At 45.2% G+C, this 26,453-nt stretch overlaps 1 protein-coding gene across 1 annotated transcript in view; it reads right to left on the bottom strand.

Annotated features, from left to right (window-relative positions):
• Positions 1-6,208: 6,208 nt before the first annotated feature.
• Positions 6,209-26,453, bottom strand: part of LOC310782620 (uncharacterized protein C14orf132) — a gene marked incomplete at its 3' end in the record, with an annotated part of 36,062 nt that continues 15,817 nt past the window's right edge. Inside the window, exon 2 of the mRNA XM_083643303.1 lies at positions 6,209-6,439. Within this exon, the coding sequence (XP_083499429.1) occupies positions 6,209-6,439 (231 nt within the window). The remainder of the gene's footprint in view (positions 6,440-26,453) is intronic.

The following is a 26,453-nucleotide window of genomic DNA, read 5'->3' as shown; positions in this document are numbered from 1 at the left end:
CAGTTTGACTAAAGATATCAAATTAACGACAGGCCTTTCTCAGAGTTCACTTGACATCTTGTTGGACTCAACATCATTGGTGCAAACAAAGACAAAAAAAATCCAACAATTTACCGCAAACACTGTGGCAGTATTTGGCGATAATGGAAACAAGTAATATTCTGTAACTATTAGCTAACCCTTTTCATGTGATGCACGAAGAGAGCTCGTTTCATCAAATCCCATGAGACTGGATTGTATCTTTTTGGCCGTGCGGTTCAAAACCATGTGTGATATAATTGTGGAAACCACCCCTGATCCCAGTCTACTCTCCTCTTGACTCTCCTCACAATCCATTACAGAATGACCACATGCTCATTTAGCTTAATCAACTTGATATGCAGCTGAAGGATGTGCTTGGCTTATCAAAAAGCTCATTACTATTCAGAAACACAAGTCATGCGGTATAGGGCGATCCCTCTGCGGAAAACGTTGTTGTACAAGTTGGATACATGTTGCTACATTTGACTGTTTTTCAACTGACTGGATGCACACTGATGATAAGATACCTTAGCCTATAATTTAGCCTATAATTTAAATGTGAATTCCATTCAATGTCTGCACTTTTCTTACCCAAATATAATGCAAACCTATATTCAAAACTTTCAAAGTAGGATAAATATGTAGGCTATCGATAATACTGTGACTTGAATAATTGTTGCTTTTGATATTACATGACCACATGGTAACATATGACTGTACCTGCTTTTATTTTATTGTGTGGAATTCATACCGTGTATTCTGACAACAATGCATTCACCAGGGTATTCTTTAGATCTCATTATTTCTGCCTCTGATGTCTGAATCAATGTAACTTAATCACTTGCATTGGCAATAGCAACCGCAGTAGTATTGATCGTCTCTCCGTGTTGATTGGTGAGGTGCTAGCTGAATAACGAGCATGGTAAACAGAGTAGGAGTCAGTCATTGAGCCGTAAAGTAGCTGACATAAAGAGGGATATTTGTGACATGATGGGGGAATGCAGATATTTGTGCATTTGATGGTTTGGACATTTCTAAGTGTAACATCTACTGTAAAAAATAAACACCAGCAGATCATACTAGCAAACTCAATCAGATAGTTCTGTATTTTAGCACTCAGTAATTCCTGGAGGATCATGAAAACTCACGAAAGGATCAAGTTAATAAAAGAAAAATCGAAGGTCTTACTGGATAATTTTGTTCTTATAGATTTTCTTTTCTTAGAATAGTGAATGGAAAAGAGACAAAGCCCATGTTAACTTTTGTTTTCATTGTCTTTTCTTTTCTTTCAATCAATATATCTTTTTTAGGCCATATTCAAAGATTGGTATAAACACTGCAATACTGATGTCACCACTTGCAAGGGGGCGGGGTTTGGATGGCTAATTGACAGGTGTGGTTGTGGAGTGGGCCTTTAAAATCCCTATTCCTTGCTTATTATCGTTAGTGTGTGTGTGTGTGTGTGTGTGTGTGTGTGTGTGTGTGTGTGTGTGTGGGGGGGGTGCATTTTCTGGGAATAACAACACTTGACATGTGACATTTATTCACGACAGTTTAATAATAAGCTACATTTTGATACAAAAGACCAAGAGCTATAGTGATGTACAGTATGGAGGAACACACAGGCCTACAGTAAGTATCTAACTCTCTCCAAAAACATCGCAACAACTTTCTAACTGACAGCCCAGGAAATGCAGATTGCCTATTGCTGCAGTCGGGTAGAAAACACGTATTTGCAAATGAAATAATATAAAATAAATAACTTTTTCAGGATTGACAGAAGGAATGTTTATTTTTTCCCACTGATACCCATATCATGTAACCAGAAAAATACAATATTCTAACAGGTCTCCAGTGGAAAATGGTTATGAAACTCACTCAAAAACATAAATTAATGTGTAAACAGTAACACTAAAATTGTTATGCGTTTTTGTTTTTTTTACCCAACAACAGTGCTACATATACAAACTGTACTGTACGGATAGCTTTTAGTCATCTTGAGAAGAAGTATTACTCTCCCACGCTCATGGAAAACCTGAAAAAAATCTCTGCATTTCAAAATCTTGCTGTCAAGCCCTGGGAACATCATGGAATTACTAAAATCCTTGAAAGCTTTGGAACAATTGTGGCATTTTGTTGTATGAAATTAATTGTTACAGCCATCTTCTGGATAGCCTTCCACGTCATTGTGTAAGGTTATGTTACCATCACGTACGCATGTTTCTTCATTGTTTGTAATGGTTCCCTGTTTGTTTTTATATGGGGTTTTAGTGCTTCTTGTATTTTATATTGATATTTGTATGGAAAACTCATGATTTTAGTTCAATAGCTTCCATGTAATGTGAGGCACTGACTCCAAATCAATGCCAGAATTTATTACTACACTGGACAAATAAGACACAGCTCTTTATATTGGACTTTGGTGCTCCTTGTAATTTATATATTATGACTTTTTTCTTATGATAAATTTATGGTTTATTTCAATAGCTTCCATCTAATGTGATGCAGTGACTCGAAAGCACTCAAATCCAATATAAAGAGGTGTGTCCTGTTTGTCAAGTGTAGCAATAAATGTGGGTATTGATTCAGAGTCTCCGCCTCACATTATTATGGATCTTTGAAAAGTCATGGAAAAGTTTTGAAATTGTATCCATGAAAATGTGTGGGAACCCTGAACCTGACAGCACTCCACCTCTCCTCAGGCAGCTTGTAGCCTAAACCAGTGTTTCTCAAAGTGGGGTCCGGGGTTTCCTTGAGGGGGTTCCAGGGGGTCCCTAACAAAAAGCGGGAGACGTTATTTTCACTATAATTCCACTCATAAATAACACAATGACGGAATGTATGACTATTTTTGGTCATGGGTTTCATCCACTTTCTGTAATAAAACATCTAAAAGCAGAAATCGTACCAGATGGGGGACCCTGGGACAAAATATCACATGGTGATATTATCTAATTTGTGTCAGTTTAAGGGTCCTTGACATTTTTTTTTTTTTCCCCCGTTCTCGCGCTGAGCTTATTGTAACTGTGCTGCAAGGCGGATTCTCTAATCAGCATCTCATTAACCCCATTTTTATGCGTCGTCCATCAAAGTCGGCGTGGAACCGCTCGCTAACACAAGCTGATGGCAGCGTGTGCAGAGAGCAAGCATCCCTTCCCCTTGGAAAGGACACTGTATGCCATGACTTCATCGCTGTGTGTGTGTGAGAGACGGTGACAGACAGCAGACAGACAGCAGAGTAGCCGGCCATTCACTAAACGCTCACTGTATTAATGTGTCTGTAACCTCCGGGGGTCCTGCGGGGTCCTGCCCTGCCCACACACGCATGGGGGATTTAGTGACATTTCATTAGCCTGGCTCGCCGCCCCGATAACAGCACCGCTCACTGTCTGCTGTCACTTTGACTGTCCCGTCTCCAGGCCCTGTGCTCGGGGGTCATCCTGCTCCAAAGGGAGTGTTTTCTTGTCAATATCCAGACTGTTAGTCACATTTTGCGCTGTCTGGAGGATTCTCTCTGTTGATATGAATCATGAGTTCTGCTACAAAATATCCGTCATTTGAAAAGAGGATGCTTGCTTGCTCTTACAGGATGATTGATGGACAAAAATAGAAGTGAACTGAAAGAAGGGAATACATAAGAGTGTGCTGGCCTCTATAGCGCAACATGACCAGGATATTGGGGGTTATTATTATGAGTAATGATTACTTAGCCAGGCAATGATGATTTCTGGCTTTCGAAACTCACTGTCTGGCCCATATACCACACACACACACACACGCACGCACGCACGCACACACACACACACACACACACACACACACACACACACACACACGGCGTCCTATATCGCTGCTCTGTCCCTAGCGAGACCTCCCCCTGAGCCTTCCCCTGGAGACCCCCACCATATCCAAAACCTAACACCAACCAAGTGGCTACCAGTGCCTAACCCTAACCCCCCCCCCCTGTGCCTAACCCTAAAACTACCCAATGCCTACACCCAACCTGTGGAGACTCCCTTCCCAAAGACTAAACCTAAAGGCGTAACTTAACCTTTGCCTGACCCCAACAGGTGCACAGTGCCTGTTCATCGGGGCACCCGTGGGTATACATTATTTGCGCACATCGTTACCATCCGACGCACACGATGCGTGACAGGACGGCGATATAGGATGCCGTCGGCATGAGAATGTGCCATGCGAGGCAGCTGTGTGTGTTGTGGCGTCATTAGTTGTGTGTGTGTGTGTGTGTGTGTGTGTGTGTGTGTGTGTGTGTGTGTGTGTCGTCCGTGTGGTGCTAGCCAGGTGGGCTGGGACACATAAAGCAGGTGCGTTGCCGTGGGAGCCTGAGGATGGGGAGCAGGGAGATGCATCGCTATGGCAACAGGCAACTTTCACCCAGAGCTCATTACAGCTCCTCAGCTTGGAAATGTGCCTCACAAGGACAGAGAGGAGTGAGGAGAAGGTAAGCTAATCGCCCTGATTGTTGTTCTTTATTACTAAGTATGGGGTATAATATAATATTCAAACACAGTTTTGAGAGGTACAGTATACCTTGCAGGTGTGAATATCAGATTGCAAAATACAAAAAACAAAAAAAATACAATGTGAAAATACATCTAGAACAACTTAATGCTTCGCCTCAAGAGATCAGTCATTCAATTTGAGAGAGGGGAAACTGTTGAATAGTTGAATGGCACAATGCTGAGTATTGCTGTAACACATGGAGCGCTGTACACTGTCTGGCTCTTTAAATACAGAACAATACATTCATCACCGGTGTTCTAAATATATCCAAACTGTTGCTCTGACAGATAATAATATGACTTTTACACTTTCTTTATTCTTGGTATCCAAGTTGGATGAGGCTGACGAGTGTATTTAAGGGGAAATATGTTTCTTGTAAGCCTGTTCAGTGAATTTAAGTGTGTAGGCTAAAGATTGTCTGTTCGTCGGAGAAAAGGCTGATATGTTTGATTTGAAACCATGTTGTCAGATAGAGCAGGCTTACATTTGAAAGGGGCCGGGCGGCCATACAGGCTAACACATTGTTTGTAATGCCTCGGGGCATCCACCTGTTCTCCATCTGTTGTAGATCGTCACAATAACAACAGATGCCAAAATAAGGCCCAGATTTGAAAACTATCCCTTTAATCGTATTGAAACTGCCTATTTACACCGGTGAAAAAAGATTACGCACGAAAAAGTATCTCTAACTCCTATGGAGCTCGACAGTCATGTGACGTTTCTTGCCCCAGAAGTGAATTCCCCATTCAGTTTCTCCACAGACACGAGTTTTAAGGCTTGAACCAACCAAGCCAACCAGTCTTCCAGAGAATCGTGAGTGACCATAAAACATTTCACTTTCAGCAAAAATGAAAAATAAATCCAGGAAAAAAGATTGAACCTTCCCCCCCCCACACACACACACACACACTTTTGTCTAAGGAGCAATGGGGCAAGAAGAAATGTCACATGACTCTCTATAGACCCTTCTGGGCACTGTGCCAAGCTGTTACACTGCCCCACCTGCAGGTCTCCTATGGTAATACAGTAGTATTACCTCATTCCGCTGATGAGTGCCCTCCAGCTTGAGCCCCCTTTAACCCCACCCCCACCCCAATCTCACACTCATGTGCGGGTACACACACACACACACACACACACACACACACACACACACACATACACACACACACACACACACACACACACACACACACACATACACACACACACACCCTGCCTCTGTGGAGACTATGTAAAAAGTGACCTTTATCACAAGTTTCGATAGGACATTAGCGAAAACCCCATACTTTGAAGCACAAAAACACATTGCTATTCTTCTATGTACAGCAAAGTCAACATTTTGTACATTCTTTCCTCTCCCCGCTCCATTTCCACATAAAGAACCTTCTTGTGCAGTGTATCCCCTATTTCCATCCTGCCATGCTTGGCTGGCAGAAGTTAATTATGACTGGAGTGCTTTGAGTATGATGAGTATGCATGGCTAATGTTGCTGATGTGTCCTTGAGTGACTCTACAGTCGAGGTGAAAATGGGTTTTGTGAGTCGTCCACGGCCATTGTACACTGCACACTAACAGCCAGTCACTGTCCTGCGTTCCTACTAGTCACGCAGGACATTCCAGTCCCCTCCTCCATTATGTCCTGGCGTTCACCGGGTCCACTTCAGAAAGTGAACGCGTACACGACGCCCACGACGACAATGTTCCCGATGGTGGCAGTGATGGCGATCCACAGCCAGATGGCGTCGCGGGACATGGGCTGCGGCTCCTCGGGCGGGCCGTGGACGGCCATGGAGGCGGCATGCACGCTGGCGGACGAGTTGAACAGAGAGTGGTCCGTGCTGTAGTCCTCGTTGGGCGACGAGTCCATGAAGGCTCCTGTCATCACCGGGATCTGAGGGAAGAAGCACAACACAATAGAGATCAACAAAGATCTCAACAATTACTAGCCTACTTCTCCTTTAACTGCTACTGCTACATTGTACTACATCTACTACTAATACCACTCCAACTACTACTACTACTGCTACCTCTACTACAACAACAACTACTACTGCTACTACTACTATTACTACTGCTATTATTACTACTGCTACTACTACTGCTACTGCTATTACTACTGCTATTACTACTTCTACTACAACAACTACTACTGCTACTACTACTGCTATTACTACTGCTACTTCTACTACTGCTACTACTGCTATTACTAATATTACTGCTACTACTGCTGCAACAGCGTTGTGTTGGTGGTACTTGCAGCAACCCATGTTAAGGGCAGGAGTGAATTCGAACTGCCGACCTTCGGCTTATGAAGCGGACACGTTAACCACTGCACCAAGAGAGCTAGCTCCTTTGGCGGAGCTGATTAACGTGCCTTTATACTGGGGGAGTGAGTTTAACCAACCTACTCGCTACCACTCGGGACTCACGAGGAATCGGTTACACTACAACTACTACTACTACTACTATTGCTGCTACTACTACTACTACTACTACTGCTGCTACTACCCATTATCTTCAATCTGTGCAATCGCTGTGGCAACAGGTAATTTTCACCCAGAGCTCACTACGGCTATTCAGCTTGGAAAGCAATTTGGTTTGGGTGTGAATGTACCTCACAAGGACAGAGATTGAGGATAATCTAAGGACTCCAATCCAGACCCCCCCCCCCCCCCACACACACACACACACACACACACACACACACACACACCAATATACTATTATTAATTAATACACAGGACAAGATGTTACTATCCCTTGTGCCAAAATCCGAGGAAAAACACATTTAGAAGCCCAATCCAGAATAAAACAAGCTAACAGGCTAACAAACTAATAAACAAGACACAAATCACCAGTTACCTACCCTAGCCAACAGCAGTATGAAGCATGTCATTGGGGTTTTCAAGTGGGCACCTTCCTTCACCGACGTTTCGTTAAGTTAGGCCCACGACACCTCAAGAAGGCTTAACGGTGTAATCCAGCGTCCTGGAAACACCCCCCTCCATGCTACCACCGCACAACTGCATATTACCTCACTATCTAAGCCTAGCTATCCAGATCGATTCGGTATGACATTCCTGACTACACCACCACTGTCAATGATTCAGCCCTGTTGATGCGGACCGTTAATAATGACCACCAACAAACAATCCCTAACTACACCACCACTGTCAATGATTCAGCCCTGTTGATGCGGACCGTTAATCATGACCAACAAACAATCCCTAACTACACCACCACCGTCAATGATTCAGCCCTGTTGATGCGGACCGTTAACCATGACCAACAACAAACAATCCCTAACTACACCACCACTGTCAATGATTCAGCCCTGTTGATGCCGACCGTTAATCATGACCAACAACAAACAATCAATCTGACCTTAGCGAGCTCCCCAGCTAGCATGTTTCCTCCTTATCCACAGTCATTCACTTGCTCGTTCTGCTGCCTGAGACATGTTATATGTTATATTATATTCAAACACAATTTTGAGAGGTACAGTACAAGCCTTTCAGATGGAAAACAGTCATTTTGTAAATATCATAATGCAGATGCAAAATACAACAGAAAAATTGCACAGGCTGAGTATTAAGCTCATTCTCTTCAATCTGCGTACAAATAACACCACTTAACACTTGCAAATTGCATGCGGTGAATACGCCAAATGTTCCAATTGTGTGCAGTGGATATGCCCAAAGCGTCTCTGGCTGTGACCACCAGAGGTCGCTATGAGTCATGAAACAGGCCGTTGATGTGTTAGGGAGGCGGGCGGGCTGGGTTGGTCAGTGACTCGGCCCTGTCCCGTTTTTAACCCCGACCCAAACTGTAACCCTTACCTTAACCCCCCAAACCTTAACCTTAACCACCCAAACCTTAAACCTAACCTTAACCAAGTTATTTTAGTTGCCTAAACGTAACCAAGAAACAGGGCGCCTTTTTCAACCAGGAAACAGGCTCACGCTAACACCGACTCTCCCCCGGAGGTCGCGGTCCCTGTCGCGACCGGGCCGGCCACGGCGTCTGCTGCACGTGGTGTCTCGAGCACACCAGTCTCAGACTTCCCTGTGTACTTTTGCATATATTTACATGACGTACATATTTTGAAAGTGGAAACCCATCTCATTTGTATGCCATGGGGTGAGACCGGTTTCACTACTACAGTACTACTGCTACTGTACTTCTACTACTAGGCTACGACCACCACTAGTGCTGCTTCTACTGCAATTGCTGCTGCACGACTGGTAATAACAATATAACTTTCTAACATTCTCAAAATTACTACGCTCCTGTGAACATTGGGTATAATTAGCAGGCAATCAGCTCTAATCCAGACTTCCACTGCCGGTTCCATATCATTTGCTGAGGCCCACTCAGCAAAATTCACACCATATTGGACTCCAAACAAACAAATGAACAAAGCTATATTGTAGCATAATGAGAACAGGGGAAAACAGGAAAGCAATAAGATAGATTTGTGTCGAAATATCATGACTTTGCATCTTCCCATTTGAGTCTTGAATATATTAGGAACATCTCTTTCCATCGGCTGAACAAGCTAAATTGTGGGGAAAGCTATGATCCCTTGTTCATTTAACCTATTACAGGCATGTCCAAAGTCCGGCCCGCATTTTAAATGGCCTCGGCTTGTCTCTCAAAATATACTGTGTGTATGTGGCCCTCCACACAGTATTGGTTAATCAAGCAAGTTCAATTCGATTTTCGTTCTGTCCCCTAACGATGACAGCACTTATCATCCAGTTTGTAGACAATCACTCACCAAGTAGGAACAGCACAGGCAGAACTAACGTTTTCAGATGGTAAACCAAATCCTTAAGAGTACAAGTATGTGATTTATTTTTTAATTTTTTCAATAACCCATACTACAGTATGGGTTATTGAAAAAATAAGCAGCTGCCCCTCCACCTCCCCGGTATTTTCACATTATCTAATTTGGCCTCCATTCAAAAAAGCTTGGACACCCCTGATCTATTACATCAACCTTGGCAGAGGGTGTTTTTTTATATGATTTTGATCGTAGAGAAAACTGAGACAGACTATAAAGGATTTGCACTTGACTATAAGGAAGGTATTGTTAATATGCTGTCCAAACAGTGTAATTACACACACCTCTCACGCACATCCACAAATAATCCTATGAGTAAAGTCAAAGGGCATAGTCTTTCCTTTGGCTGATATATTCAGTGAATATATTATATATTGTCCCCTTTTCGTTATCTGGGAAAATAGAACTGGTCTGAAAAGGCCTCTGTGATTTGCTCATATTCATCCTTGGTGAAGCTATTTATCTGTAAAGCAGAGCTGATTTAAAATCACCATTGTGGCACATTCACGATTCTGTGGCTCATCTGAATTCCATCTCCTCTGAGCCACTGGAGCGTGGCAGAAAAATCAGATAGGAAATAGGAACAGTCAGAACATGAGGTGAATCTGAACGTTTCTGTCACACAGAGTGAACTTAGACTAACATGTCTTCTGCAGTGTATTTGCATAGAATATCCATTTTGATGTACTCTGTTCAATAGTTCAAAAATATAACTTTTTAAATTATTATTACAGGCCTTATATAGACGAACTAAAATAGAACCAGTGGCTTCAACAGTAATGAGTTACTTTCTTGTCATCTTTTCTTCATGTTTAATTGTTATACTAATGCACCTCTTCTTATTGCTGTCACTTATCTCTATATGATCTGTGTGTATCCTGGGCTTTTTTCTACACGGTCAACTGACACTCTGAATTTGTTGAGGACCAACTCAAGCAAAGCACTGTGAAGGAATCAGTTTACACGATTTGTCCAAATGTCAGGATATCAATGCAATGTAGTACTAACTCTCAGCACAGGTTGTCACTGCAAAAAAGAAATCTTGACACATTGTCACATATTCGGCCTTCGATCATATTTTTAAGCGTGCAGCCACTTCTATAAGTGACATGTGTGTCCATCGGAGAGAGCACCGATATTTTAACAGCGCCCCGAAAGGTGCACGAGATTGAGCCTAGCCTAGCCTTACGAGGAAGACGGAAGTGGTGGCAGAAAGCGCCGCGACTCTAAGCCGGTGAAACACGCGTTTTCACCGACTTAGAGCCGCATACGCAGGCACGCACGTGCACACACACACACACACACACACACACACACACACACACACACACACACACACACACACACACAAACACACACAGTGCCAGAGAGTGGGGAGAGGGGGAGAAGGTTCAACTCGAAAAACACAAACATTCTAAATTTACCCCCAGTTCCTTCCTGTTGCAGTGTTTGCTGGTGACTGACAGGACATAAGCTAGGTTCCAAACTGTTCCCTAGCAACACAATTCCATGAAAACCGTTGAGGATACAACCTGCACAAACCTGCACCACTTCAACACCTGGGTGGGATTTTTCTTAAAACAAGAAAATAATTCTGCCATTGAGGTGAGGTAACTTCCACTTGATCTTAATTGGGTCAATTACTCCATCATTCAGATTATTACATCACTGCCATCTGGAAAAACAGCTTCTGATCTCACTTAAATGATTATGATAACTCAGCGAGGTAGCCTATAGAGATGAAACGATGTGAAAATTTCACATCATGCTTATAGTGACCAAAATTATCATGGTTATCAGTATTATCCCGCTTTGTTAAAATGTGCTGAAAATGTTCAAAAAGTAGTAATACACTCACAGAAATCGTTTCACCAAGTTTTATATTGAAAACTCAGACCCAAAAAGGATTGATACACTCACTGAAATCATTTCTCCAAGGCTGCTCGTTTGCATCTGGGAGACGGTTGCCAACTTTGGTTGATGATGGACAGTACAGTATTTACCATGTTTTTCAAAGCACTGTAATCATGGTACCACGGTTTTTAATGATAATGAAAATGTTAAATGGTTATCGTAACGAATTTTCTCACGGTTAAAACCGGTTATCGTTACATCCCTAGTAGCCTATATATTGAGAAAACCTTTGTTTAATAGATTTCTTTCCGTTTGTATTATTATTAAGAAAGTTCCAGACGTACTTTAAATGACACTCTGTTGCTTGCTGTTACTGCAGCTGGATGGTGGGGTCACCTTGAAGTCTGCTAAGCACATGGTTAGGAACGCTGTGACTCATTTACTTCATCAACAGCGCGAGATTAGTTTCACTGGGAAGCTATTAGGCTGCATGATGAACACACAAATAAACCATTATGTAATCCAAACAAACACTGCTTTCCTTGAACACAAAGCAACGCACGGGTTTACATACAGAATGCCACAGTGTCGAGGGGGGGAGATAGAATACATTTGTATTTTTAATAGCAATTTAGCAGGAAATTTGCATTTAGCCTTCAAATCTCGCACTAAATGGACTTGTGTTTAATACTGGTGATATTAGACTCTATAATCCCTGTTCACTCATTCAGGATGGAAATGTAATTGACAATGCCAAGGACATGCATCTGACAGATTAGACGTGTGCTTATCCGGTTTTCATAGTGTTTGTGTGTTATAATTAGTGGTATCAAGAGTTATAGGTGTTATATGGGATATTATACGGGATATATAAGCTGCTGTCCTTTCCACGTTTCCTCTGTATCTTTACACCGCATGCGAGATCGTTTTCCTATGTGTCTCCACCAAGACACATTCTTGGACACATTTATCTTCATTCTATGATAACTGATTACGAAGCGATAAAATCACATTGTTTTACTGTATGAAGAGTTCCCTTCCAAAAGTCTACATAAAACCTGAAGCACATGTCGCATTATTATTTCAAAATATGATTATAGTTCTAAAATACCACTATTTCATTCATTCTATCAGAGTAGAGTAGTAGTTATCAGAATACAACTCAGTGATTTTTTTAAGAATTTCTTCCTGCTGTCTACAAAGGGCTTTTATGGACCATAACACATGTTGTTAAGACCCCCTATTAAAATAAAGATTATGTGAAAGCATAGACTTGGGACACAGCATGGTGGCAACCCTATAAAAAGTAGCAGAACGAACAGCTCTAAATCTCGATCTCTCTATCGGGTGCGCGGTAACTTGTGGCAGTGATCAAAACAAACAGAACACCGGTGTTATTTTGAACTCTGTTTCCTCGTCAAACATCTGTTTCCGCCTAGCCCCGCATTAGCAGAGGGAACGCATCCTGGCAGCTGTGAAGTTACTAGGCCACCCACCCCCCCACCGCCACCTCTGATTGGCTTGGCCTGATATTTTACCCTAACCAATTAACCAATCGTCACTCCGCATGCCCAAAGCCAACCCAATTGGCTAGGGGGGAAACAGTGGAAACAGAATTGGATACAACACACAGGCACTCGCAGATCAATAGTCTCCTTATTGTGGGCAAAAACAACAAGCCACAACAATGGCAGAGGAAAACAAGCCTTCCTGCTGCTGCGAGAGAGATGAGGTGTCACGTACGAAGTGGCCATCTTAAGTGCACTGTTGTGTTCTGGGTAATAGACGTGTCTGTCACAGCCGTAACAGCGTTTTGAAATGGCTTTCTGGCCAGAACAAATGAATGTCACATATTGGCTCCCCAGTGGGCAGCCAGCTAACTCACAGCTGAGCCAATCATTAAGAGGCATCACCAAGATAGCACAAGGCGGGAGGGAGGGGAGGGGAGGGGAGGGGGGGATTCACTTAAACCTGGATGACCTGGATTTATGAACTCATTTCTGTTGATTTTCTGCCCCTGCATAATTTCTCGCTTTACCACGCAGATGCTGTGAATATAATAAACATGTTAGTTCCTCTATTCGGTTATGATGTCGGCTCCCTGGAATGTTGATTTCGGTGGCAACGACGTCGTCACATAATTAGAAAATGCACGCAGAGATTTTTCTGTTAAACCAACATGATGCAACTGCTTTGAACGAGTGGGCAACATTTGACCAACTCCTGCTGCTGACTGAGGGTGAATCCAGGTAACAGTCAAGATTCTTCACAAAATAGTTTAGAACATAAACAAGACATTATGCTAAAGTTACGACAGCCGCTTGTGATTGGCAATTATATTTCAGTCCTGAATCCGTTGAATGGGGATTATAGCGTCTATGTGATTGGATTACTTTAGCGGGCGAATAGAAGGCTGATTTCCCCGGTTCCCTCGCTCTTACCCCAGACCAAGACGTTCTTGGGTTTTCATCTGCTTATCAATTCTTCCAGAACAGTGGGTCTCACACTTTTTCACATCCAGGACCCCCTAAACTGACACAAATTAGACCACAGACCCCCGTTTGATAAGCAGGGTCCCTGCTTTTAGATGGTTTATTACAGTAAGTGTATGAAACCCATGAATAAAACATGTCATTATGTTACTTATGGATGAATTATAGTGAAAATAAAGAATTCCCCTTTTTGTCCGGGGACACCCTGGGTGCCCACTCTGAGAACCACTATCTAGGGTGCAAAATGATAGAGGCACCTGCTCTCTCCTTGGAATACACTAAGCAGCCAGGTGAATCAAGGTGAAAGCTAGGATTCCTTTTTAATGGCATATTAAAACCACTTCAATCACGAAAGAGACAGATTAGGATAAAGTGCTCTTTCATATTCCTGCTGCATGGCTCCTCTTTTGCAAAACCCACGCATCAAACAAATTCATATACTGTACATCTCCCTTCAAGATTGGAAAATAAACGTCTCCCCTTTCGGCTATTTTACAAGATATCCATTCATCTCTTAAGCATGCAACTAAACAGTGTGCAAAATAAAGTCACGTCTTATTCAGTTGCACCGCCTAATTCACCAAATCAACTACTGTTAAGGAACACTGCCCATTTTCAACCAGCTTTGTATCATTAGAACATCAGTAGTATATCAGAAAACTGTAAACGGTTTTGAAGTCTGTCATTTAATTTGACAGTTATTGAGTGTTAAAGTGTGGACCAGTGACATCACTGGTCCACACTAACTCAAATTCATAACTCATTAACTCAAATCAACTCTCAATAACTGTCAAACTAGATGAATGATGAATAGTTTGACAGTTATTGAGAGTTGATTTGAGTTAATGAGTTTATTAATTTGAGTTAGTCTGGACCAGTGATGTCACTGGTCCACACTTTAACACTCAATAACTGTCAAATTAAATGACAGACTTCAAAACCGTTTACAGTTTTCTGATATACTACTGATGTTCTAATGATACAAAGCTGGTTGAAAATGGGCAGAGTGTTCCTTTAAGCATGCAACTAAACAGTGTGCAAAATAAAGTCACGTCTTATTCAGTTGCACCGCCTAATTCACCAAATCAACTACTGTTTAACAGATGATTTATTGAGTATGTGACGGGTGCGACAATTCGTTAACATAGCAAGTGTGTGGAACGGGAAGCAAACAGATCTCAACTAATATTAGCTGTTAAAACATCTACTTTACAGACAAAGTGAGATTAATGACAACTAATAAACTGTTGAAATGTTGCAAATACTCTGTAGACTGTAGGCGGACTTTCCAAATAAAGTGTTAGCACCAATTCTATAAAGAACTTTAGTACAGGCTGAACCTGAACTGTCTCAATATTGTGAAAGGCTTAAATATCCTCTCTTCTTCTCCTGTCTTCATTATATCTCCTCTTCATTGAAGGGGGGTTTAACGGAGGAAAGGGATTCACTTGGTGAGTCTACAATATAGGACCAGATTCTAAATATCCACTGGCAACACTTTCTGCACACCTCGTGCCTCAGCTCTCTCTGGGTTTAATCATCTCTCTTCAACCTCTCGGCTCAGCATTTAGGGGCAAATCCAAAATAATCCATCACCTGGATTTACATGGTCACTGCATCACTGAAAGATATTCCCGATGTTTTTCTCCGCTCAGTGCAGAGAGAATGTCTTTCAGTGGAGTCTTGAGTAGGCTATGTTTCTGTCTGAGCATCACTGTCTCCGTCCCTGCAGCCTGACACACACACAGACCTGGACAGATCACTGTCTCCGTCCCTGCAGCCTGACACACACACAGGCCTGGACAGATCACTGTCTCCGTCTCTGCAGCCTGACACACACACAGGCCTGGACAGATCACTGTCTCTGTCTCTGCAGCCTGACACACACACACAGGCCTGGACAGATCACTGTCTCCGTCCCTGCAGCCTGACACACACACACACAGGCCTGGACAGATCACTGTCTCTGTCTCTGCAGCCTGACACACACACAGGCCTGGACAGATCACTGTCTCCGTCCCTGCAGCCTGACACACACACACAGGCCTGGACAGATCACTGTCTCCGTCCCTGCAGCCTGACACACACACACACAGGCCTGGACAGATCACTGTCTCTGTCTCTGCAGCCTGACACACACACAGGCCTGGACAGATCACTGTCTCCGTCCCTGCAGCCTGATACACACACACACAGGCCTGGACAGATCACTGTCTCCGTCCCTGCAGCCTGACACATACACACAGGCCTGGACAGATCACTGTCTCCGTCCCTGCAACCTGACACACACACAGACCTGGACAGATCACTGTCTCCGTCCCTGCAGCCTGACACACACACACAGACCTGGACAGATCACTGTCTCTGTCCCTGCAGCCTGACACACACACAGACCTGGACAGATCACTGTCTCTGTCCCTGCAGCCTGACACACACACAGGCCTGGACAGATCACTGTCTCCGTCCCTGCAGCCTGACACACACACAGACCTGGACAGATCACTGTCTCCGTCCCTGCAGCCTGTCACACACACAGGCCTGGACAGATCACTGTCTCCGTCCCTGCAGCCTGACACACACACAGGCCTGGACAGATCACTGTCTCCGTCTCTGCAGCCTGACACACACACACACAGGCCTGGACAGATCACTGTCTCCGTCTCTGCAGCCTGACACACACACAGGCCTGGACAGATCATGTCTCCGTCCCTGCAGCCTGACACACACACAGGCCTGGACAGATCACTGTCTCCGTCTCTGCAGCCTGACACACACACACACACAGGCCTGGACAGATCACTGTCTCCGTCCCTGCAGCCTGACACACACACACAGGCCTGGACAGATCACTGTCTCCGTCCCTGCAACCTGACACACACACAGACCTGGACAGATCACTGTCTCCGTCCCTGCAGCCTGACACACACACACAGACCTGGACAGATCACTGTCTCTGTCCCTGCAGCCTGACACACACACAGACCTGGACAGATCACTGTCTCTGTCCCTGCAGCCTGACACACACACAGGCCTGGACAGATCACTGTCTCCGTCCCTGCAGCCTGACACACACACAGACCTGGACAGATCACTGTCTCTGTCCCTGCAGCCTGACACACACAGGCCTGGACAGATCACTGTCTACGTCCTGCAGCCGGACACACACAGGCCTGGACAGATCACTGTCTCCGTCCCTGCAGCCTGACACACACACAGACCTGGACAGATCACTGTCTCCGTCCCTGCAGCCTGTCACACACAGACCTGGACAGATCACTGTCTCCGTCCCTGCAGCCTGACACACACACAGGCCTGGACAGATCACTGTCAACGTCCCTGCAGCCTGACACACACACAGGCCTGGACAGATCACTGTCAATGTCCCTGCAGCCTGACACACACAGGCCTGGACAGATCACTGTCTCCCTCCCTGCAGCCTGACACACACACAGGCCTGGACAGATCACTGTCTCCGTCCCTGCAGCCTGACACACACACAGACCTGGACAGATCACTGTCTCCGTCCCTGCAGCCTGTCACACACACAGACCTGGACAGATCACTGTCTCCCTCCCTGCAGCCTGTCACACACACAGACCTGGACAGATCACTGTCTCCGTCCCTGCAGCCTGACACACACACAGACCTGGACAGATCACTGTCTCCGTCCCTGCAGCCTGTCACACACACAGACCTGGACAGATCACTGTCTCCGTCCCTGCAGCCTGACACACACACAGACCTGGACAGATCACTGTCTCCGTCCCTGCAGCCTGTCACACACACAGACCTGGACAGATCACTGTCTCCGTCCCTGCAGCCTGACACACACACAGACCTGGACAGATCACTGTCTCCGTCCCTGCAGCCTGACACACACACAGACCTGGACAGATCACTGTCTCCGTCCCTGCAGCCTGTCACACACAGACCTGGACAGATCACTGTCTCCGTCCCTGCAGCCTGACACACACACAGGCCTGGACAGATCACTACAACGTCCCTGCAGCCTGACACACACACAGGCCTGGACAGATCACTGTCAATGTCCCTGCAGCCTGACACACACACAGGCCTGGACAGATCACTGTCTCCCTCCCTGCAGCCTGACACACACACAGGCCTGGACAGATCACTGTCTCCGTCCCTGCAGCCTGACACACACACAGACCTGGACAGATCACTGTCTCCGTCCCTGTAGCCTGACACACACAGGCCTGGACAGATCACTGTCTACGTCCTGCAGCCGGACACACACAGGCCTGGACAGATCACTGTCTCCGTCCCTGCAGCCTGACACACACACAGACCTGGACAGATCACTGTCTCCGTCCCTGCAGCCTGTCACACACAGACCTGGACAGATCACTGTCTCCGTCCCTGCAGCCTGACACACACACAGGCCTGGACAGATCACTGTCAACGTCCCTGCAGCCTGACACACACACAGGCCTGGACAGATCACTGTCAATGTCCCTGCAGCCTGACACACACAGGCCTGGACAGATCACTGTCTCCCTCCCTGCAGCCTGACACACACACAGGCCTGGACAGATCACTGTCTCCGTCCCTGCAGCCTGACACACACACAGACCTGGACAGATCACTGTCTCCGTCCCTGCAGCCTGTCACACACACAGACCTGGACAGATCACTGTCTCCCTCCCTGCAGCCTGTCACACACACAGACCTGGACAGATCACTGTCTCCGTCCCTGCAGCCTGACACACACACAGACCTGGACAGATCACTGTCTCCGTCCCTGCAGCCTGTCACACACACAGACCTGGACAGATCACTGTCTCCGTCCCTGCAGCCTGACACACACACAGACCTGGACAGATCACTGTCTCCGTCCCTGCAGCCTGTCACACACACAGACCTGGACAGATCACTGTCTCCGTCCCTGCAGCCTGACACACACACAGACCTGGACAGATCACTGTCTCCGTCCCTGCAGCCTGACACACACACAGACCTGGACAGATCACTGTCTCCGTCCCTGCAGCCTGTCACACACAGACCTGGACAGATCACTGTCTCCGTCCCTGCAGCCTGACACACACACAGGCCTGGACAGATCACTGTCAACGTCCCTGCAGCCTGACACACACACAGGCCTGGACAGATCACTGTCAATGTCCCTGCAGCCTGACACACACACAGGCCTGGACAGATCACTGTCTCCCTCCCTGCAGCCTGACACACACACAGGCCTGGACAGATCACTGTCTCCGTCCCTGCAGCCTGACACACACACAGACCTGGACAGATCACTGTCTCCGTCCCTGTAGCCTGACACACACACAGGCCTGGACAGATCACTGTCTCCGTCCCTGCAGCCTGACACACACACAGACCTGGACAGATCACTGTCTCCGTCCCTGCAGCCTGACACACACACAGACCTGGACAGATCACTGTCTCCGTCCCTGCAGCCTGTCACACACACAGACCTGGACAGATCACTGTCTCCGTCCCTGCAGCCTGACACACACACAGACCTGGACAGATCACTGTCTCCCTCCCTGCAGCCTGTCACACACACAGGCCTGGACAGATCACTGTCTCCGTCCCTGCAGCCTGTCACACACACAGACCTGGACAGATCACTGTCTCCGTCCCTGCAGCCTGACACACACACAGACCTGGACAGATCACTGTCTCCGTCCCTGCAGCCTGACACACACACAGACCTGGACAGATCACTGTCTCCGTCCCTCCAGCAGTTTGCAAAGAAACTGTCACAAACGCTGAACATCTTCCTTTGCAAAGAAACTGTCACAAACGCTGAGCGTCTTCCTGTTGCTATATCGGCTGTTCCACAATGAAGCCTCTGGACGGATGTCAGTCACTGGGGTTTAAGTGCTCTGACTGCTCTCTGTGCACTAAAGGATCCTCTATCCTCTAGCCTGCATAAGGGAATGATGCTGTGTTTTAGAGCTCAGAGCAGCTGTTTGCTCACACCCACCCCACCCCCACCCTATTTACTCGCAGTTGTACTTAACCATTTCCCCCTGTCTAAGTGGTCAAATATGAATGATTAATCAAATATGAATATACGTTGTTGTGGTGTTTCCTCGACATTGAATACCTGTTTTATTTTTGTAAGGCATCTTTCCACGCAAATGCTCTGCATTCTCCGCAATCCAAGTTGTGTTGTTTAGAAAATCCTAAATGTACAACATGAAAAGCTGTTATTTAGTTTTCTGCTTCGACATCGACTCGGTAAAAAATATGGACTACATTATTATGAGAAAGCAAAGTTCATGACTTGCTAATGTTGGATTCACTTCTAAAAAATCAGAACAATGAAATCGTAGTGGAGGAGACAGAGCACTAGGTAGGTGGGACCCCCGATTGGCACCGGGTATTTCACACACTGCTTGAGACTCGACTCGGACTCGAGATTTGGGACAATTTTTATTTATTAGACTAATAATAATGGTGGATTAACATCAAGGGAATGTTTACTAATAATAATTATTAATGTCAACTAATCAAAGCTGATATAAGCGAATAAAGATAGTGAGGATAATACAGTACATGCTTTGAATCCCTTAGTTGTAGCTATGCAGTGTTCTAAGCAGACCGGATGGCATGCAACAGATGATCGAACGCTCATCCATAGGGACTTGAGACTTGACTTGGACTTGCCACTCAAAGACTTGAGACATAACTTACTTTATCTCAAAAATGTGAGACTTGAACTACGACTTGCAGAAAATTACTTGTATCTCTGGAAGACTCACATGCCTCCTCCGATACATGTGGAGTCGCCAGCCGCTTCTTTTCACCTGACAGCGATGAGTTTCACCGGCAGGACGTACAGTAGGGCATGGGAGGATCCTCCTATTCCCCCCAGATCCCCTCCCTCCCCCCTGAACAGGCACTCCCACCAGAGGAGGCACTAGTGCCACTAGTGATCAGGACACGTACCCTTAATCCGGCTTCCCACCCGCAGACACAGCCAATTGATCAAATGAGGTTGTTTCTGATCTCTTCAGTTGTCTGTAGCTTCATGAATGTATCGGTTTCTATTATTTTTACCAGTTTTACAAGGAATATACAAATGTTTTCCCCTTTTATCTGTGTATTCCCCTGACACAATTAGGGATAAAACACTATTCGAAATTCGCTGGCCAAAGTCGACTTTTAATTTTTTTTTTTTTTTTTTTGGTGTGAGTGAAATGTTGCATTGTCTCCCCTGATTCTAAGTCTAAGGCTTTATTAATTAATAGAAAAAGCTTCTGCTGTGGATTTTTAGCTCAAACAAGCATTGCACCACTGAAGTAAAGAACATGTTACATGACATTGACATTTTCGAAAATAAAAAACAGTTTTGACAATCATGAGTGGTTCATTAAATATTTAGTAGGCTCAGGTCTGAGTGCCAAAGGGGTGCCAAAGTCACCCCCTCTCCCTCTTCATGTGATTTCATCCGCCATTCATTTTTCCATAAACCTTGCTTAAAATGCTTATAAAAATTGTTTTACTTGCTCAAACCAAGCGATTCGACTATACTTACAATCAGGGGAGACAATGCAACATTTCACTCACACATTTTTTTTTTTTTTTTTACCTTTTTTTTCCCCCCCCCCCGAATTTCGACTTTCAATAATAAAAATCGACCTTGATAATAACAACGATTATTCGAAAATTCGAAATTCGATGCCCATCCCTAGACACAATGCACATTACACGTTACACATTACATAATGCACATTACACATTACAATGCACATTGTTACATGTCGTAGCAGGTGCTCTACTTCTTTAACAACATGCTATAAAGTCAATCTCTCAAGAGGACTTTAGAAAGAGCACTGTGCTGCTTCTGGATCCTCCGGGCTCATCTGTATTCTCGGGCTCGCTTCAAATGAAAAGAAATCTCTGCTGAGCTAAGTACGCCGGCGTTTCTAACAGCATTATCCTCCTGTGTGCATTTACACCAAACGGCTCATCTCAAGGCTCTCGCAGCGCAGCTCTGATTTCCTTATCAATACTCTAATACACATTATGCCAGGCAGGCACAGGGCGTTTAATCATCTTCAGCCTCCAAAGGGTTCATTCTGAAAATGTGGCTGCAATTATTGGATCTCTACCGGGACGATCTATAGTGATGGCCTTTTCCCAGGTCATAAGATGAGCGTCTTGCACTTAACGAGCGGCTGTCATTTTGTCGCGTGCATTATCGAGAAGGCGTCCACAATCACATTGATAATGCCAGGTTTTCATTTCCATTTTTGCAGAATTTCTCCGTTTGGAAATTCCTCGTGTCTGTTCTGAGCGTTATCACACTATTGAAGATGGCGTTCAGATGGTCTCTGTGCTCTGGGAATGTCACAAACCTTTTCTAACTGCAGGACAGGCCTGTCTTTGTGGCTTCTTCCTCTTAAACAACAATACACCTTATCTATGTTGGCTTTTGTGTGGAATATTTCTTCCCCGACACCGGGCAGAGCAGGAGCAGCCACAGTGTGACTGAAAGAGGCTGTTGGTGAATTTAATGAAGCTGAGGTTAAAACTGAGCCCTAATTAGCAACTATAAAGGTGCTCCTTCAAGTCACGTAACACAAGTCATCCATCAGATACCCACGAGAGAATAGACGTGGATATTAATAGTGCTACTATTATTACAATCCTTACAGAACAACAACAACAATAATCACGACTACGGCAAATAAGATGACGCAGAAGAAGAAAAATAACCAAAACAAGAAGATCAAGATGAACAAGTTCAATAAGAACAAAGACTTGCTAAAGCGCAAATAATCAACCCAATCGCCAGAATAAAATGTTAGCATTTTACGTGTCTGCAAACCAGGGGTATGTAGAACATCAGATTTTAAATTGGAAACAAAACGTCAGCAAAATACCTTTCTAAAACGTGGCGTTTTACGTCGCTGCGAACCTACAATCCTAATGTAACAAAATGGCGGTTCATTTTGTTACAACGTTAAACGCACATAAAACAACTTGAACAAATTCGGTTATGTTCAGGCAAATAAAACCATTTCGGATTAGGATTACGTTTTGGGTTAGTCTTAAATAACAAAAAACAAAAGTTAAATGGGACTCACAGTTGAAATAGACTTTGGAAACGCTGTGACCATGACTGGGGTTCGAACACGACCCTCTGGTGTGAAAGGCACGTGTTCACGCCCCTCCATCCACACCGGTCACAACACCCTACTGCCACCACCCTCTTTCAATAGCAGACTATATGATGATGTGTATAACGTTCATATTCACGTACTCTCTCTGGAAACGTGACCTGTTCATATATCCGTGGATTGCAGAAATGTACATTTTATTCTGGAAACCAGGCTGAACTAATACACTGTTTTCCCCCCCCTCCACCTCAGATTGATTCCCTACTTGGTCCTTCTCTGAAAAGTTCATGTGGCTGAGAGCCATCTAGCAGACAAACAGCCCAGAGGCAGAGCAGCGGCCGCCACTCATGTCATGCTGAGCCGCCTCACGGGCAGCAGGATATTTACTCACAGCGTATTGAGCCACAGGCTTCTGAACCGAGGGGGGAAACAGAAGAAAACACAAAACACCCACACGGTTTGCTGTGCATAACAATCCCATGAATATGTCCCGCGTGTGCAGGAGGTAAGCGAGTTTGTGCTCTGCAGGGCGACTGGGGTACTGCAGCCGCCTGCAGTGGCCCTCCCAAGTTTGAGCCTTCCCCCTGGTGTGCGTGTGCAAGTCAAATTAGTAACAGGTCAATTGACCTCAATCAAAGAGCAGAATATGAGAATGGTCACATAATTCTCGTCGGAGGTGTCATTCTCTCCTCCTCCGTTATCTCTACACTTACAGTATAAAATCTGTTCTACATCTCACTTTTATCGGCCGTGTCTGCCGGCCGGGGTGGGAAGCCGGATTAAGGGTAGGCTATGTGTCGTGGTCGCTGCACCGGCGCCTCCTCTGGTCGGTCGGGGGGCACCTGTTTGGGGGGGGGGGGACTGGGGGGGAGAATAGCGTGATCCTCTCACACGCTACGTCCTGCCGGTGAGACTCCTCGTTGTCAGGTGACAGGAAGCGGCTGGCTAGGAATGTATTGGAGGAGGCCTGTGTTAGCCTACAACTCTCTAGTCGACATTAACCCATTGGTACCTGATGCAGCATTTGTGTGTGTATCCCTTTAAGACACGCGGTTCGCGGTCTTAGTATGTTTTACAAGAAAGTGCTCGTCATTGTCGACGATAACGTTATCTGACCTGGCTAACAATGGATACTCGCTTGCTTGCTGTGTACCGGCTCAAAGTAGTAGTAGGCTACATTCTTTATTTTACCCCCTGCACTGTCCGCGACAAAAACAACTGTCTTATTTTGCGCCGTGACCGCCGGAAGTGTTAACAGGACCCGGAAGAATTTGGCCCACTGTAAGGTCTGAACATAAGGTGAATAGGTACAGTAACAACCTGTAGCATCGTCTGCAATCTGTAGTAACACTGACATGTTTGCATTTCAGGCATTAGGTGACCCTCCTATCACAAAGCAAACAGTGCGTCAGCAGAACAACATCTCATCGCGCTCAGTTTGTGCCAATTTGCAGGGTGTCGACTCGCTGATGTTTTGACAGTTTGACAGATGAACCACCGGGGGATTATTTTGGGAGACACCTCGTTCACCTTCCATTTGTTCTTTGACAAGAGCGGACAGATACTGGATTGGAGATGGATTAGGCTTGGCACTAAGGCGCCCGAGCGGGCCACATATAATACATGGAGAAGATAACCTCGTTGAGCGATATCCTGCATGCACTCGCCCTGCAGATTGAATGCTTTGACTGATGTGACACTGCGACAGCCTGATAGCCGCCTGCTGTGAATCCTTGGAAGATATATAGACCTATAGTGCTGCACGACTCTTTGTTGCAAATTGTTGAATTGAATATCAAACAGGGCGGTCAGAATTCTGATCGAGGCCATCTTGTCGTTACCTCGTCTTTACCTCTTGAGATTGAGTGTCACTTAATCAACACCGATGCGTTTCAAATGAACCACGTCCCACGTGAGGCGTATTTGGAATTGGAAATCGACATCGTATGATGAAATGTCGCAATAAATCCTTTGTTGCTAACATTACAAGCAACAAGAAGTCCAAGGAGGGGGGAAAGCAGAATGCCAAGGCAACAGATGTCCCCAGTAGGTTTAGAGAGACGCTAGAGCAGTGGTTCTCAAATGGGGGTCCAGGGACCCCCAGGGGTCCATGGCACTTTGCCAGGCGGTCTGCGAAAAGTTTTCAGGGAGAAAAAAAAAAAAATATATATATATATATATATATATATATATATATATATATATATATATATATATATATATATATATATATGTATATATATATATATAAATTTAAATGTCAAGCACGTTACTGTGGAAACAAGCTGAGCCCAAAATCACAAATCAGAATGAGGGGTTCTTCGGTATATTTTCTATCTTATAAGGGGTCCTTGGCTGAAAAACATTTGAGAACCTCTGCGCTAGAGAATAAGAGCCAGGCAGAGGTATTTTCTGCCCATGGCTGCCATTAGAAACCTCCCCATCCTGCATCTATTTTCTTCACTGGTGACTATTCTTTCTGCCCACTCACAAATGCCATAGATAGAACTGACTAGGACCAGGCGTATCGTACACAAACTGTCACATGTCAAACACACTTGCCACTTGCTTTCTCTACACTTTCTGAGAGCTTTTTTTTAAATAATTCCTTGCAGAGTTGGAGTAACAGCGCAGTGGAAGTGCAGTACAGGTATGTCAATCTTCATCCATCCATCCATCCACCTTCAACCGCTTATCCGGAGGTAGCAGTTCCAGCAGGGGACCCCAAACTTCTCGGTCCCTGACCACATTAACTGCCAGCTCTGATTTGGGTATCCCAAAGGTTGTTCCCAGGCCAGTGTGGAGATGTAATCACTCCACCTGGCCCTCGGTCTGCTCCGTGGCCCTCCTCCCAGCTGGACGTGCCTGGAGAACGTCCCTGGGGAGCCAACAGAAGGCATCCTTACTAGATGTCCGAAGTCCCTCATGGGTGACCGAGCTTCTCAACTTGTCCCTAAAGGGAGATGCCGGCCACCCTCCTGAGAAAACCTATTCCCGCTGCTTGTACCCGGCTTCCTACCAGCTGGGACTTGAACCCGGGTCTCCGTGGCGGTTGGCGAGCGTTCTCTACACTACCCAGACGCCCCTGATCATTCATAATTCAGTTTAGATAATGATCTCAAATGTGAACTGTCCACGAACAAAGATGGACTTCTCTTCTGCTTCATTAGGTCTACGTTCAATTGCTTTTGACAAATGGCAGAAAACACATTAAGATGTCTCATCATGCATTCCTCAGAAATTAACATAAAACTCAAATCACTGAGGGAGTGAGATGAATGAGTCACAATGTGCCAATATGCATGAAAGCACAAAGAAAACTGATGAATGGAGAATAAGGGACAGAACTTTCTATAAATATTCCTTTTAAACCAATCGATGCATAGAGATAATGAACAAACTTTTTCCACATTTAAATTTGTCATCATTATTTGAATGAGAAATATTTAATCTGCATACTAATCAGCATTATCAATCCCCATGCAACACACTGCACACACAGATTACACACTCAGTAGAGCACAGGGCGGCTCCGATATCCCACACTGCCCAAAGAATCGATCATACGCCAGCCATATAATGAGCATGGCCCTCTGA

The sequence above is a fragment of the Poromitra crassiceps genome (genome assembly GCF_964638095.1).
Source record: "Poromitra crassiceps genome assembly, chromosome: 9".
NCBI classification, from domain to species: domain Eukaryota; kingdom Metazoa; phylum Chordata; class Actinopteri; order Beryciformes; family Melamphaidae; genus Poromitra; species Poromitra crassiceps.
Note: the sequence above shows the minus strand (reverse complement) of the source record. Positions and strands in the feature narration are given on the sequence as shown.